General features: G+C 47.1%; 1 protein-coding gene across 9 annotated transcripts in view; it reads right to left on the reverse strand.

Annotated features, from left to right (window-relative positions):
• Positions 1-16,201, reverse strand: part of C2CD2 (C2 calcium dependent domain containing 2) — a 61,191-nt gene that overhangs the window by 24,104 nt on the left and 20,886 nt on the right. For 7 of the 9 annotated variants that reach the window (XR_014262703.1, XM_082458789.1, XM_082458788.1 and 4 more), the window contains 4 exons: positions 11,011-11,130; positions 8,097-8,201; positions 3,300-3,422; positions 122-242 (listed from right to left, as the gene is read on the reverse strand). Coding sequence is in view for 8 of the 9 variants with exons in the window: in XM_082458789.1 (XP_082314915.1) it covers positions 122-242; positions 3,300-3,422; positions 8,097-8,201; positions 11,011-11,130 (469 nt within the window). In the remaining variant the exon portion in view is untranslated. The remainder of the gene's footprint in view (positions 1-121; positions 243-3,299; positions 3,423-8,096; positions 8,202-11,010; positions 11,131-16,201) is intronic. The other 2 variants (XM_082458790.1, XM_082458795.1) reach the window with 2 other exon arrangements.

Below are 16,201 nucleotides of genomic sequence, written 5' to 3' on the forward strand. Positions count from 1 at the left end.
CAAAGGCCACGGACAACCCACAAGGCACCTCCTCCCCTCTGCTCACCCTGCAGACGGTCACATCCACAGCCAGCCGGGTGCCCTGCCCTCACCTGGGTGTCCCTGCAGCGCCATCACCCACCTGAAGCACCAGGATGGCTCATCAGCGAGGCTCGGATATTCTTCACCAATAGTTTGAGCTCATGAGCCCTTGGAGGTTTGGGAGGGCAGGATTCCTGAGTAGATGAAGTGCGCTGCAGATGCTGCAGAAAGGAAAACAAAGAACAGTGAGCGTGGGAAAGAGGGAGTGGCCGCTGGACACCTGTTACAGGGAAGGAATCTTCAGGAAAACCTTCAGAGGGAGCCTGGCCCCCAGGCCTGCTCTGTAACAACTGGGGAGGGAGGGTACCAGTCACCCACAGCTGCTTCCCCTGCTTGGGAGCCTTGTACATCCCACAGAAAGCAAGCGAGGGAGTTAAGCGTTCACCCAGAGAAGACTCCCCTGAATCTCACTGTGGGCGGAGATGGGGCCACGCGTGACCCAGGGCAGGAGCTTGAGACAGAGTGGGGTGCCTTCCCTGGGATGCAGGGGCCCACTGCCCACCAGCACTAAGTGTGACACCAGCCAGGACACTGGCTACTTCCCACCTCCTGGCAGGCCTGCCATCCACGTGGGGAGGATCTAAGTGTCATCCAGGTGTCACGCTAGGGACAAAGCAGAGGCAGGTACCCCTGGAGTCTGCTTCATCACCATATCCTCAAATGGGCATCAAGGTGTTTCCAACAGAGAGCCTCCCCAAGCTTGTGGGGCCTCACCTTCAGACCAGCCTTTCTCAAGCTAGCTTCCTCCTCCCACTCATGGCTATGAGTGTTATTTACAAGGGGCTCCTTAGGTACAAACATTTGGGAATCCTGGAAAAGCTTCTCCGAGACATCACAGGCCTCTGCACAGTGACAGCCTTCCAGGGAGGGATCCTCAGAGCTGATTTGACCTCAGAGGGCTTTTGCGGGGGATGCCTACTAACATCTCAAGCAACTGTAGTGCTCTTAGGTCACCACCTGGAAAACATTATTCTGAGCCAGGGCCTTGCCCACTGTGAGCTGCGGGTGCTGGGAGGCCAAGAAGTAATCCCAGAAGTCCTCAAGATCCAGGTCCCTGAGCACTGGGGACAGAGCAGCCCACATGTCTGGGGTGGAGATGCAATGTTTTCTCAATTGTGTATGCGTGACGGCTAATCTCATGTGTTGACTTGACTGGACCATGGGGTGCCCAGGCATGTAGTCAGACAGGATTCTGGGTATGTCTGCGAGGAGGTTTCTGCTTGAGATTTACATTTAGATCAACAGACCGTGTAAAGCAGATTGCCTTCCCTAGTGTGGTGGGCCTCATCCAATCAGGTGAAGGCCTGAATAGAACAAAGGGCTGACTCTCCCTCAAATAAGAGGGAATTCCTCATGCCTGACTGCCTTAGAGCCGGGATATCCATTTTTCCCTGTCTTTGGACTTGAGTGGAAACATCAGCTCTCCTGGGTCCCAGCCTGCTGGCTTCTCCTGCAACTCTTGGGGCTTGTCAGCCTCTGGCATGAGCCAACTGCCTAGAATAAGTCTCCTTATATACATAAATATATATACTTTATACATAAATATATAATTGGCTCATGCAGTTATGGAGGCTATTTTATACACACACACACACATCCATTGGTTCTGTTTCTCTAGAGTACCCTAATATAATATGCGTGTTATTTTGATACATACACTCTACAAATTTATTTAAAAGCATTATTGAATTTATAGTAGTCTCGGTCCCTTTATTTTCTGAATCAATGTATTCTAAAAAGGCAGTACTATTTTGTGAAGTTTCTCAAATTTTGACATTAAAAAGGTATAGTCATATTCAAAACAGGCACCTCTGATTTGAACTAAGCCACCAGGATAGAATTACTGAAAGAGAGAACGGCCAAGCCTCTGCTCTCACCCCTGGGAAGCCTGGCCTGACCCCCAATCTCTGGGGCCGAGCCCCACCCGGCGGCACACCCCTGGGAACGCTGCACGCACGCCCACAAACCCCTCCCTCTGCTTGTCTGCTTACTCAGCTGCCCCTTCTGCTGCATCAGGTTTCTTATGTTCTGATAACCTTCAGCACCCAGGGCGAACCACAAAGCACTGTGATCCCCTGATATCTGTGCAGTGAATCAAAGAGATTTTGTCTCCAGGCTCTACACAGGCACAGTGGTGATGCCCTAACGGGAACCAGAGACCAAGAGCCTGCATCAAAAAATCATATTAAAAGTTATACTTTAGGGACTTCCCTGGCTGTCCAGGGGTTAAGACTTCGCCTTCCAAGGCAGAGGGTGAGGGTTCGATCCCTGGTCAGGGAGCTAAGCTCCCACATGCCTCGTGGCCAAAACACCAAAACATAAAAAACAGAAGCCATATTGTAACAAATTCAATAAAGACTTAAAAAAAAAAAAAGTTATACTTTCACAATGACTTCACCACCCACTATATAATAACAGTGGATATTCTACTATGCCACACAAAAATACTGGAAAGACATAGGAAAAATAACTTTAGGGACTGTAAATGTATGTTTTGCAGAGTCACCACGAAAAGATCTGCTCATGATTGGGAGAATTAATTCACCTCAAGCCAAGGTTTTTAGATGTGTCGCCAAAAGAGATGTGCGGGACCAAGCCCAGGGAGGCTGTCCTGGGCGAATGCCCTGGACGTGAATTTAGCCAGAGAATTAGCACCTAATCAGGCGGTGGGGAGGGCCCCAGAATGGGGAGGGGGGTCGTCAGCATGGGAAGGACCCCACAGAGGAGATGGCCTCATGTGTCCACACTGCCTGAGGGCGACAGATCCCCAAGAGGCAGTGTGGACGGAGGCTGTCCCCGTCCTGGGCTAAAAGTCTGTGGGTCCAGTGTGCTTCCTCTGCCTGCCTCGGGGCAGTTCCCAGGTACCTCAGTTCTGGAAGGGTGCGATCCCAGACAACAGGCTCTGGGGGCACAGCAAAAAGTCAAGTTCTGGTCCCTAAAAGGAGAGGATCTGGGCTACTTCGGCTTGGACTCTGCTGAGTGGGCCGGACACCTCTTCCTTCCCTCCTGTGGGGCTTCGGAACCCTGTGCCCTGAACTCAGAGCTTTGCCCCAGACCATGGTCATCACCCACCAGCAAGCTCTACCACGACGGGGGTGGGCAGAAGCAAGGTGCAGGGGTCGGGGGCGAGCATGGGAAATGCACACAAATTCTCCAAGCGGGTGGACCGTGGTCCTTCAGGGGGTCATGAAGCACCCACACCCCGTGAACTGGTTTACCTGAACTTCCCTCACATCCGTAGGCTTTGTGCTCAGAACCACTGATGGGGAGGCAGAGCTAACCAGGTGCTTCAAAATATCCTTGAGACTTTCAGAGACTGCATCTGCCCCAACCGCCTGGTCCTGCCGAAAGAGGAGGGAGTCACCAAACCATCTCGTAACCAGGCACGTGGACAAGTGGGCAAGCAAATGCATGGCTCTCCGGATGTCCCTGGGACGAAACAGACTTGGGGTCACCAGGGCTCCAGGAGATCAGACTAGGACAGTGAGACGCTCACTCATTCTTATCTTTGTCGATCTCAGAAGTCATTCATCCTCCTTGTTTTTAAGTTAAAGATAAGACATGTGCAACATAGACACGTGTTAACATTTCTGTGGATATCTTTTCAGTCCTTTCCCGTAAACATATAGGCACATGTTTTTTCTTTCTTGCCTGATGTTTGATTTTTTTTTTTAATTAAAAGGTAGTCAAGGGACTTCCCTGGTGGTCCAGTGGTTAAAACATCACTTTCCCAAAAAAAAAAAAAAAAAAAAATCACCTTCCAATGCAGGGGTTGCGGGTTCGATCCCTGATTGGGGAGCTAAGATCCCACATTCTTTGCAGCCAAAAAAAAAAAAAAAAAAACACCAAAACATAAAAGCAGAAGCAATAATGTAACAAATTCAATAAAGACCTTAAAAATGGTCCACATCAAAAAAAATAAGAGGAAACAAAATAAATGGTATTCAAGTAAATGGAAAGGGTCAATAAAAATGAAGACAAGCTTGTAGAAGAATAACAGAGCAGGATGACTTGCATCACCAGATGTCAAGCTCTATAAGGCTACAATAATTAATACCCAACAGAAATGTGCTCATGTGTTCCAGAATGTTCACAGCACCACTATTCATAATGACTCCAAACTGGAAACTACCTAAGTATCCATCAATACCTGAACAGATACACAAGTTATGGTGCAGTCACACAATGGAACACCACAGGGCAATGAGCACAAACAATGTACAAGCACACACAATGACACAGTTGAATCGCACAGACATAATGTTAAGTGAAAGAAAACAAACACAGAAAAACACATATATAGAACTGCATGATTCCTTTATTTAAAGTACCAAAACAGGCAAAACTAAGCTAATGCTGTTTGTGGGCAGAATTCTAAGACGACCTTCAACGAGTCATGTTCTGCATCATCCCCTCACCTTGAGGGCAGGTGGCGCCCGTGACTTGCTTCCAGCCAACGGAATACGGCAAAGTGATGTGATGGCCAAAGGTTATGTTATATACAACTCCCTCTTAGCAAACCAGAGCAAGAGATTCTCCTGCTAACCTTGAAGAAGTCAGCTTCCACGTGTGAGGGGGCCACATGGCACAGACTGCAGGGCTTCAAGGAGCTGAGAGCAGCCCCAGCCCACAGCCATCAAGGAACTGAGGACCTCAGTCCTACAACCACAAGGAACCGAGTTTTGCCAACAACCACAGGAGACTGGAAGAGGATCCCGAGCTCTAGGAAGGGCAGTCAGCCCAGACCGTGATGACAGCCCATGAGACCCCGAGCAGGGGACCCAGTTAAGCCTGGACTGACCGACAGATACTTTGAGGTAAATGTGTGTTGTTTCACGCTGCTGGGTTTGAGGTAATTATTAGTTGCAAGCATAGATAACTCATACATGTTAGAAGTCAGGAGCATGGTTACCCTTTGTGGGGGCTGCAGGTAGTGAGTGGAAGCGGGTAGAGGGGGTTTTCTCGGGAACTGACCCTGCTCTGTTTGTTGAGCTGGGTGCTGGGTTCTCATGAATGGTCAGTGTGTGAAAGCTTCAATGAGCTGCGCGCTTACAGTATGTGCACTTTTCTGCATATCTTATCTCTCATTCTTTAAGCAAGGAGGATCTATTTTTTAAAATCTCAGTTAAAAGCCTTGTTTAAATATAATAGCTTTTGTTTTGAACTCTTAAAAGCTGGATCTGGCTGGACGCTTGCTAAAAGAAAATGGCAAACTCTGCCAGCTCTGCAGGCATCCACGCCATCATTCCGTGGTTTCAGGAGAGCAGCTGCGGTGTGGTGAGTGCCGGGCCATGATTCTGGCTCTGCCATTGACGGCTCCAGGGCCCTCGGTGCCCCTTGTCACTTCTGGTGTAAACGTCCCCACTGTGGGGCTCCTGCCCCCGCTGCGCAGGGGGATGGACAACGGCAGGACTTGATTTCCACCAGGACCACAGACCTATTGAAAAATCTTCCAACTTGCGGGGCTGGAAGTGATTTCAGAAATTGGTCTGTGGTGTCCCAAGGACAACCAGCTGGCCAGGCCTTGTTACAGCAAACTTAGGCCAAATCTGCCATTTATTGAAAATCTACTCTCTGCCAGGAACTCTAACCTGATAATAATCGAAATGGCTCACATTTACGTCACTCTTAGGATGTGTCAGGCTCGATGCTACGCATTTACACATATTAACTAGTTGAATCCCCACAACCACCTTGAAAATCATCATCCCCATTTTACAGATGAGGAAACTGAGGCACAGAGAAATTAATTAACATGTGTGGGGTCTCGCAGCTCATAAGCGGCAGAGCTGAGAGTTAAGCCCAGGCACTAAGGCTCCAGGGTCTGCACTGGGAACCGCTCTGCCATCATCTTTCTCTTATTGCAATACGTTCTTGATACACTTATTTTTAAAATGAGGTGAATTCACATAACATAAATGTAACCATTTTAAGGTATGCATTTCAGTGGTGTTTAGTACATACATACACGGTGTTGTAAAACTATCACCTCTATCTAGTTCCAAAATATTTCCATCACCTCCAAAGTAAACCCTTTACTCATTAGCAGTCACTCCCCAATCCTTCCCCGCAACAGCCCCTGACAGCCACTAATCTGCTTTGCATCTTCATGAATTTGTGTATTCTGGGTATTTCATAGGAATGGGATCATATGACATGGTCATTCATGTCTGGCTTCTTTTACTGAGCACAATGCTTCCGAGGTTCATTCATAAGCTAGCACATATTAGTACTCCAATCTTTTTATGACTGAAGAATAGTCCATTGTATGGATGTGCTGCACTTGGTTTATCTATTTCTCTCTTTTTTAACCCGCCCATGTCTCCTCACTTTACAGAGGAGGAAACCAAGGGGGAAAGATGGGTTCTGGGGTGTTCAGCGTCCATCGCATTCTAGATCCGCAGAGCAGCTGACTTGGGGACCTTCCTTTATAGCTGTCCCCCTGCCCCCATGCCACCTCAACCGCCAGGGGCCCAAGGGGTTACTAAGCCCACAGGACCCAGCTCCAAGGGGCTGGTTTAATCCCACAAGATTACTTCATTGCGAAAGTCATGCTTCTCATTAATATGGGGAGCCCATGGTTGGCAGAGAAATGTACAGGGCATTGTGGGGAGCAAGGTGTGAAGACTGCATACAGCATGCCACTGAGTGGGTTAAGAATGGGGCAATAAGGTCCATTTTGCAAAAAGAAACCTAGGATGGGTAAACGAAAACGAAAGAAACAAGCGAGCAGAGAGCAGGGGACGGATGGGGTGGAGGGGAGAGGGATGGAGACTGGACTTCTGTACACAATAGTTCATGTAATTTTGACTTTTGAACTATGTTAATATTCTGCACGTTCAAAAAATATGTAAATCAACAAAGATGGGGGACAAAACCTGAAACTGTACTAACAGAAGCAAATGCTTACATCTGCTTACATTAACTCACATCAAGTTGGTAACGTAACCACACAGAGGAAAACACTTAATTTGAGTAGTTTTTGAACACAGAACTCAGTACCCCCTCGGCGGGATACACTCTGCTATGAAGACCAGCAGAGCAATCTTGAACTCTGGAAGGTCTGATGTCAGAGGTGGCAGGGCAACAGTTTACAGAACCGTTCTGTGTGTACTGTAGGCCTGAAAAAGCAGTGCCATGTGGGGGAAAGCAGATGCAAACGTGGGCGGGAAGGAGAAAAAGAAAATAAACCAGTGACTAGGGAAACACTTAACATGTGTACTTTGTAAAACTAAACGGTCAGGCAACAATTCCACTTCTGACGTATGCAAGGGAAAAGAATTACAATTCAAACTTCTTAGTCTTAAAAACAAACTGCCTACACCTATATCAAGGCACAAACAGTTATAATATTATGGACAAATTATTAAATTTTGAACAATCTTTCCAGCAACTGAAAGTGACAGCACCCACGTGACTCAGCAGGCCCCTCCTGCTCCCAAATTCACTTCCTCACACCCCCAAGACCACAGGAAGCGGGGAGATCACCTTCAGACTTGAGATGCAGCTTTGCAAAAGCTGTGGAGAGAAAGGAGGTGGTGGCCTTGGAAGCCAGGCTTTGGACTCAGGCTGAGCTGTAGGTGAGTGGAGCGCCCTCACAGTGAAGGCAAGCGTCTGAGGGTCAGGAGTGATAGAACGGTGAGGAAAACCTAGGTTCCATCACTGCCATGGTTTTCAACCACTGTACACAAGTGCTGCACACAAGTGCTTTAAAAAATCCCCGGTCCAATTAAACCTGCCTGGGGGACGGGGCAGGCTTCAGGATTTTTAAAAGCTGCCAGGTGACTGCAGGTGCAGCCCAGGTGAGAGCTGGCATTAAATCCACGGAAGGCCCTCCCCACCTCCCCTACCCCCCACCCCGCCCACCAACGCTGCCCCATCACTGCCCTGTGCATTCCCCGGGATCACACATCAGACACGCATTAATCAGAGGCTCCGTCTCCCAGAGCAGGTGGTCATAATGTGCCATGTTTGCACATACACGAGGGAGGAATCACAAAAACTCACGGACTGACCTCCCCCGGTGCTTTGGGCTGGATCGTAATGGCCATCTCTGGCGCGCTGATGAAGGACCACTTGATCTGAATGTCTTCTCTCTTCTCCTTCATGTGGAGCTCCAGCTATTAAAGAAACAAAAAAAAGATTGGAGGACTGCTCTCTTCACTGGAGCCTCAAAATGTGTCTGTGTGTTCATTTGTTTTCTTAGACCGTTACTTATCGCCTCCTTGGCATACCGTGTGCTTTCAAAATGGAAAGGAGGGTCTCAAATCCCCTGACCTCCCTTTCCCCGTTGTGTAGCCCACCCCGCCCTCCCCGGCGCCTTCCTCTGCCTCAACCTGTCACTTGGCGAGGAACGTCAGGGTCGGGGCTAAAGGCCAGGTGCCATGAAAACCCTGCAGCCTCTTGATGACCAGCCCTCTGCTTTGCAGCTCTCTCCTGAGAGCCTCACCAAGGCATAATGGAGCCAGAGGGACAAAGAGAAGGGAGCCGGACGCCTTGTCCAGCCCCACACGCTGACACAGCCCCCGAGGGTTGTGTACAGAGCCGTCAGCATTCTTATCCTCTCTTGCCGGGGCCACTACACAACCGCCACTTGGACTCTGATCTCTCCCGATGCCCCTTCTGGCCCTACCCATCTGTTGTGGCAGAATAACGCCTGCCCCCCCAAAGATGTCCACACCCCAATCCTTGGAACCTGTGGATATATTACCTCACGTGGCAAAAGGGACTCTACAGGTGTGATTAGGGTAAGGACCTTGGGGTGTGGTGACAACCCTGCATTAGCCCAGTGATCCCTGGGGAAGCATAGGAGCCCTTAAAAATGGAAGAGGAAGACAGACGAGCATGCCAGGGAGATGTGACTGGAAGATAGTGAAAGATGCCAGGAACCCAGGAGTGAGGTCGCCTCTCGAACCTGGGACCTTGCCCTTAGCTGACAGCCAGCAAGGAATTCGACCCTCAGTCCTACAACCATAAGGAGCTGAATCCTGCTGATGACGGGTGAGCAAGGAAACAGATTCTCCCCCGAGAGCTTCCAGAAAGGAAGGCAGCCCACCAACACCAGGATTTTAGCCTGTGTTGGACATCAGACCTCCAGAATGGTGACATGATAAATGTGTGCAGTTTTCAGCTAAGATTACGGTGATTTGTTTCAGCAGCTAGAGCAAACTAATACGCCATCCTTCCTTCTTCAGCTGGAGACTCATTCTAAAGCCAACATCTTGACCCTTCCCACCTCCACGCCTCCGCCCCACCACCCAGGGAAAGGGAAGGAGAGAATGGCTTTAGACTTGTTTTCTCAGTACTCAGTACTCTCCCTCATGCTAGCAACAAGCATGAGGTAAGAGAAACGATGCTTCCCTTGCCCTGTAATTCTGGGTGACTCTCGCAAAAGCGCACTTTAATTTCATTGCCACAGTCCCCGAGTCGCTCCCACCAGGTCGGGTAGAGGGCTTAGCTGCTCGTCTCTATGCATCTTTTATCTGAAGAACAGCAGAGGGGGCAAATGCCTCCTGCCATGAGCGTTAATAACTCACCAACCTCTAGCAGCTGCCTCTGCTCTGAGAGGTAATCCACAGGCTGCTTCTAAACTATGGTAAGAGATCAAAGATACAATAGTGTTACCTGTATCTGAGCTGCCGAAAATGGCACATAAACAGCATCTCAGAAATGATGTTTCCTCGGTGAATGTCTGTGGTCCTTGCTGGACTCACCCCATCCTGAAACGTGTGTCATGTTGGGTACGTGTGTCCCAGACTTTAAAATAATCTTCTAATCACATTGTCCAAAAAACTAGTCGGGGAGCAGGAGGGCTTTAACATCTGACAAGTCCACGAGGTCAACTTAACCTCTTCGACTCTCAGAAAGGGAATGTTACCAGGGTAGGGGTGGGGAGGCTGGGTTTCAGAGAAATGTCATTTAGGGAGCCAGAAATTTTTGTTTGCTCTGGTTGTTTAAAACCATGTCTTTTAAGCAAAGCAAATGGAATATAATCTTCCCTTGTGGTTGAGAACCCTGAATGATTTGCGCTCGTTCCCCAAATTAGCAGTCAAGCACAAGGACAGAGGAGAGGGAACAGCTTGAATCAGCAGTGACCCCTGAAACAGACCCAGAAATTCACAATTTTTACACACCGGCTAAACAAGAGCTTCAGTGAACTTCTGCTTCTGTGTGTGTGACATGCTATCTGATGGTTTAGGCATCCAGAAGTTTCACTAATAAGTCTATTATAATTATTACATATGTCTCTATTTATAATTGCTTTATGTATAATTATTAATGTTATATATACAATATATAAAGATATCAATCATAAAAGTTATAATTATGTAAGTCTAATATAATTATTATAATAATGTCTATTATCCAAAAAATAATGGTAGTACTCATCCTTTAACATATAAAAATAATAAGGGGTCTTTTAAAGCTGACTTTTTCAAACACTAAAAGGAGGAATGCCAAGTCCAGCCCCTAAGCTGTTTTCCAAGCTGCAGGAGACTTCTGAGGTCTAGTACTTGATCCTGAAATAGAACCACTTTCCTCCTCTCAGATGCCATTTACCTTAATCTAACAGTCGACAACACCCTTGATATGCTTCAGTGCCTTGAAAAATACCGTATCTCCCGTATTTGATGGATGGGAAACTCTGAATTCGTTATATATACGTGTACATATGTGTGTGTGTATATATATGTGTCTGTGTATATACCTATGTGTGTACATATGTGTGTGTGTATATACATACGCCTATTTCACACACACTTTATTTCCTACAGAGACAATATAATATGGAAGGTGACAGTCCGAAACTTACGGAATGAACGGTAATTAATGCAAACAGGAGCATCCACGTCTGTGATCGCACCCCTCTCACCCTGCAGGTTTATGAGAACTGTTTTCCTAGGACTCGCTCAGTCTCCCCAGCTTTACCTGTAGATGAAGCGGGGAGAGCCGCACACTGTAGAGCGGCCGCCCCGTGTCCTCGGACGAGGGTAGCCCCACGCTGACCAGGAACTGGATGGTCTCGGCCACCACATGACAAAACACCACCTAGAGAAAAGGGCATAAAACCACGGAACTTTACGCAAGAGAGAGGAGAGCTTGCACCTTACCCATCTTCGTTTCACTGAACAAAATAATCTGGACTCTATAAATGAGCAAGGACAAGAATTCAGAGTTTCAAATATGGAGGAATATACAGACTCACACCTTTTCTATTATGCAGCAATTTGAAAACTAGAAGCAAAATTTCAGATCTTTTCTTCCTGATGGACTCCTGGGAGCTCACTCTGGCTTGCCCAAATCTAGTTAGGATCTTTCCACTCATAAAGATTTTTTTCTTTAAACATGGCTTTGTTCTATTTCTCCATGCAGCTGATTTTAAACTGCCCAGACAGTTCCACATTCACATGGAGTGAACGCCATTAGCCACCGTCTCTCACTAAAAATGGGCCTTAAAAAGAAAATTTCTTATGGATGTTACAAGGAAAAAATAAAAAACGTACCCAGAACACAAGAAATTGTTTCTATTTAAATACATTTTAACCTATTGTGGTTTTCAAAGAGGCAGGGATAATTCAAAGAACGAATGAAATATTAAACAGTTACAAAATGATATAGCCTTAACAAAAATAGAATTATAAAATGAGCTCATTTAAAGACCTACGAGACAAAATAATTACATCAGGAATAAACCTGACCATATTCCTGACATAAATCGCAAAGCATTTTAGAGGGATGAGTGTGAAAGCTGTTGCCTCACAGAGGAGTATCGAGTTTCTGCCACAGAATCCCCCTACTGGAGCAGACCTTCCAGAACGAGGGGTCGGCCACCCTCCTGGCAAGATGCCAAGCAAGCCCAGTGTGGGATGACCACAAGGCCAGGTGCCAGGTGTGCAAAGGCAGGGAGGAAGGGCAGTGGGAGAGGATGGAGGGGGTCCAGAAGGTGGCCAGTGCATCTGGCTAAAGCCGGGTCGGCAGAGGCTGAGAGTACGGCGGGATGGATCCCACATTCCCAAGGGAACTGCTGACCCCACATTGGATGGTGTCACTTGGGAAGAAAGGAAAAATTCTTTTAATTCTCTGGTGGATTTAGAACCTAAAATACCAAGTAGAAAGACTGTCAAAACAGTTACTTTGTCGGGGTAACTGCTATGTCACAAAGTTCAGACTAAAAACATGTCCCCCCCGGCTGATCCCTGGCTAACCCTCTCCCCGACCCTCTCCACTCGGGGCCTACCTGCCCCTCCAACAAAAACCTGACCTGTACTACACCAGGCCCCCCAGCAAGGGGCCCATTTCCAGTGTCCACTATAAATGCTCTGGACAGTGCAGGGCTAGAAAAAGAAAATCTTGCCTTTTCCAAATACTGGCAGAGAATTGCACAACCCTTATTTTCATGCGTTCTTGTGAAGTCCCTCGCAGAGGACTGATCTACATGGATTAGTGCTATATCTTCATCATGTTATTGCATCTCCAGAGTTCATCAAAGGGTGGAACAAAAAAAATGTTTGTATAAGAAATGTCATCTATTCATTTTAAAAATAAATGCTCTATAAACAATCCTTTGAGAAGGAACTTGTTTTTGTTTTTGGCCGAGCCACGTGGCATGCGGGATCTTAGTTCCCCGACCAGAGATAGAACCTGGGCCCCCTGCACTGGGAGCGTGGAGTCTTAACCACTGGACCACCAGGGAAGTCCCAGAAGGAATGTATTTTGATGCCGGATGAGTTATACACACAAGTGACATGACACAGAGGAAAATTCTCTGTTCTTTGTCTCAATAGCCGAGGCTGTTTTACTGCTTAAAATTAAAAACCAGACAGTGACTGGTTGACTTCTTCTTTGGAAACGTCTATACTGAGCTAATTAGAATGTTACCGAGAAAACTGACAGCTTCATTAGCGCCCTGACTCAAGAAAGAGTTTGGTTTCCGTTTGTACCCAGTTCTACAAAAAGCTACCCCACTGCTCCAATCCTGATACACAGAGAGCCCAAGCACCTGGTTAGAAGCAAATAAACAAATAATCCAACAAAGATTTTAAAAGACTTTAAAACTTCTAGAATGCAAGCCTCCAAAGGTCACAATTACCATTCAAGTCACATCAGGAAAGTAAGTGCAATCACTAAAAATGGGACATCTAAAGGTCTGAATGCCCTTTCATAGAGACCCCCCTGGAGGGTCTTCCCTGGCCCTATGGCTTTCTGACCCTCTAAATAACACCTGTCATATAGACCAACCATTTCTTGGCCATTCTTTAGTATATTCAGCTGGAAAAACTAATTAAATCAACAATCTGATCAGTTTTGATACGGCCAAACGAAATGCCACCACTGTTCCTGTGGGTCCAGCTGGAGGGATGACCATTAGGCCAAATCCATGCCCAGGGCCAGGTTCTGCCCCCGCCTCTCTGAGAGTAATAATGTCCCATTTGCCAAATGGATGAGAACAAAATGGAAAGGAGGCTTTGAAAATAAGTAATCTTCTTTTAGTGCATTAAGGTGTTATCCACAACGGGGATTAAATTCTCTCAACCCAGGCAAATAGCGGCAAGGCTGTCCGCATCCCCAAGGGGTCCCCTCTTGGAACAGCAGAAGGCAGAATCACCTGATGCAAGGTTAAGCAGACCCTTCCAGCTAGTGCCAGAGCGTCCAGGGTTGACTTCTACCTAAATATGGACGAGTGGGTAGAGACCCTGATCTTGACCCTAGAGTCTCCCTGCCCCAAACACAATCGTGTTCATGAGGCTCCCTTCTGAAGTTTACAAGTCAGCTCCTTGGAGCATCCCAATTATACAGGGCTGTTTAAATATGGCTGTCAAACCTTTAATGTGTGGGCCTCCCCCCGAAGCAGTCTGATATCGGTACTGGATTTTTAAAGTTAAACTGAAGCGATGTCTGGCTTCTGTGGCAGAGGCCCTGGAGCAGGATTCCACAAAGCCAAGATCTGGACGCACAGAAGCGAGCTCCCTTCAAAGTAGCCAGCCACAAATCCACCTGCTTTATTCTTGAGATTTTGTTTCCCAAAGCAAGCAAAGAAATCCTCGATTACACAAACCATTTCAAAAATCACGCAACAGAAGGCTGAACCGTGTATTCAGATAAATCCCCTTCCTCTCTACATAGGAGAGCCTTTCATGGGAGGTGGGTGGGCTCCACATGGGGAGGGTTTCGAAGGTGCAAGTCTTTAGTCCAAGGAGCAGCTGCGCTGACAGGTGAAGGGTCAGGGTCCCTGGTCCACCCCCAAGGGTCAAGAGGGGAGGCAGCTGAGGGAAGCATCTTCAGGATGTGAAAGTGGGCACATTTCGTTATAACTGCAGGGAGGCCATCAGTCAAGGTTATTTTTTTTCTCTCTAGCCTCCAGACCTTAAACTCAGTCACATACCTATGCAAATGGGTCTTATCTTCAAACTATATTCCTTTGTTTAGACAGGGGCCCAAAGAATTCCAGGCCTAGGTAGTCCCAGGTTTTGCTACTGCTTGCCAACAAGAAAGTCCTCAGAATCTGTCAATCTCACCACACTCTTCCACTTTCCTTTTCAATTAAGCCTCTTGTATGATTGCCTTAGCTCCTCCTTCTCTGAGAACACTCTCGAGAACTGGAAACAATGTAATTACTTTTGTCTCCAAAAGAATTAGGAATACAGCTGAGAAAAAGGACCTAAAAGGTTTATGTCACCCAATATATTTCACTTCAATCACGCTATATGACATCGTGCGGGAAAGAACTCCAAAATAAAAATGGAAGTAAGGACCCTTCACTAATCCTTCAGAGTTCCCAGTCAGATTTCTTCCCCAATTCTGCAACCCAGCCTTGGCCCTGTAAGTATTCTTTAAGATGGCACAAGCCTGATAGAAAATATTACTTGTACTCTGGAACAGACTCAATTTAAAAAGTAAACTCCGTCAGAGCTGACTATTCTCAGAACATCTATAAAGTTAACCCTACTTGCCCGCTTGTTCACAATACCTGGCTGAAGGTGTATTTCTATAAGGACTCTCCCAGTGGACCGAGGTGAAAAATGCTGGAAACAAGATGGCAGCCAACCCCAAGGAATGCTGGGTAGATGCTCTATTTCATCCCTTCGAGGGGTGTGCCTTGGACCACACGGGCTCCGATACCCCACCCCCGACTACACTCTCCATCCCTTCTCTTGTTGGGATACTTTAAAAAGAACAACGAGGCTTTTCAGTAATAGTACACGACCAGAAGGTATTGTTACTACACCATGTGGTTTAATGTGAGCATTCCTTGGCTTAAAAATCCAAGAATGTGCTGTTCTCCTCCATGGACTCTATGCATTAAAAGACATATACAGGACACTTCCTTTAAAATGAAGGCACTTGGTCACACCTCCACCCAATGCCGCTGCTCTGTGTGTTCCAACTCACAAACAAAACCCCAGCTTACCCGAGGGTCCTTTTACCTGGTCTTCACCAGGCGAAGTACCTGAGGGCTGACTCAGCCCAGAATTCCACATGCCTCTATCCAAACAAACAGGTGGCCCTCCCGGAGACACTGCTCCCATTCACACCTCAAAGGGCAGGGCCTCCAATGAGGAATTTCGCACCTGCCCTTGGAAAGACCTGGTGTCTTTCACAACCTGTTAGTATTTTAGCATAAATACCAGGTTAATGGGGTACCTGGAATTTCAAGTCATGCAAAGCCAAAAAAAGTCAACCAAATTTCCTATTTGCAACTACGACTTTGCGTGCTCTACCCTTGCAAAGTAAGGGGTCCACCAAGGTCTGGAAAGAGCACAGCAGTGCCCAGAAGCTCCCAGAGTATATTATAGTATATGAATGCATAACAGCCTTAGACAGAAAAAACCCATGTGCTCACAATATACAATTCATCCCAGTGACGGCTGTGGGGTTCCCCAACATACACTGTGGAATAAGATTCCGGGGGAAATTCCATGCAATTTCCCGAGGTCTGTTTGTTGCTATGGTTTTACAGAAGCAAGGGTTGGTTAGTGCCTTTCAGTTCCTTTTTTCCCATTTTCACCGTCTCTTTCCTGGGGGGGGGGGGGGGGTGGGAGCTTAAGTGAAATGATAATAATAAAAATGTAAAGAATAATAGTAACAGTGCTGTTTATGGTGTATTGCGGTTGGAGCTCGT

Source organism: Balaenoptera physalus (assembly GCF_965194825.1).
Source record: "Balaenoptera physalus genome assembly, chromosome: 4".
Taxonomy (NCBI): Eukaryota; Metazoa; Chordata; class Mammalia; order Artiodactyla; family Balaenopteridae; genus Balaenoptera; species Balaenoptera physalus.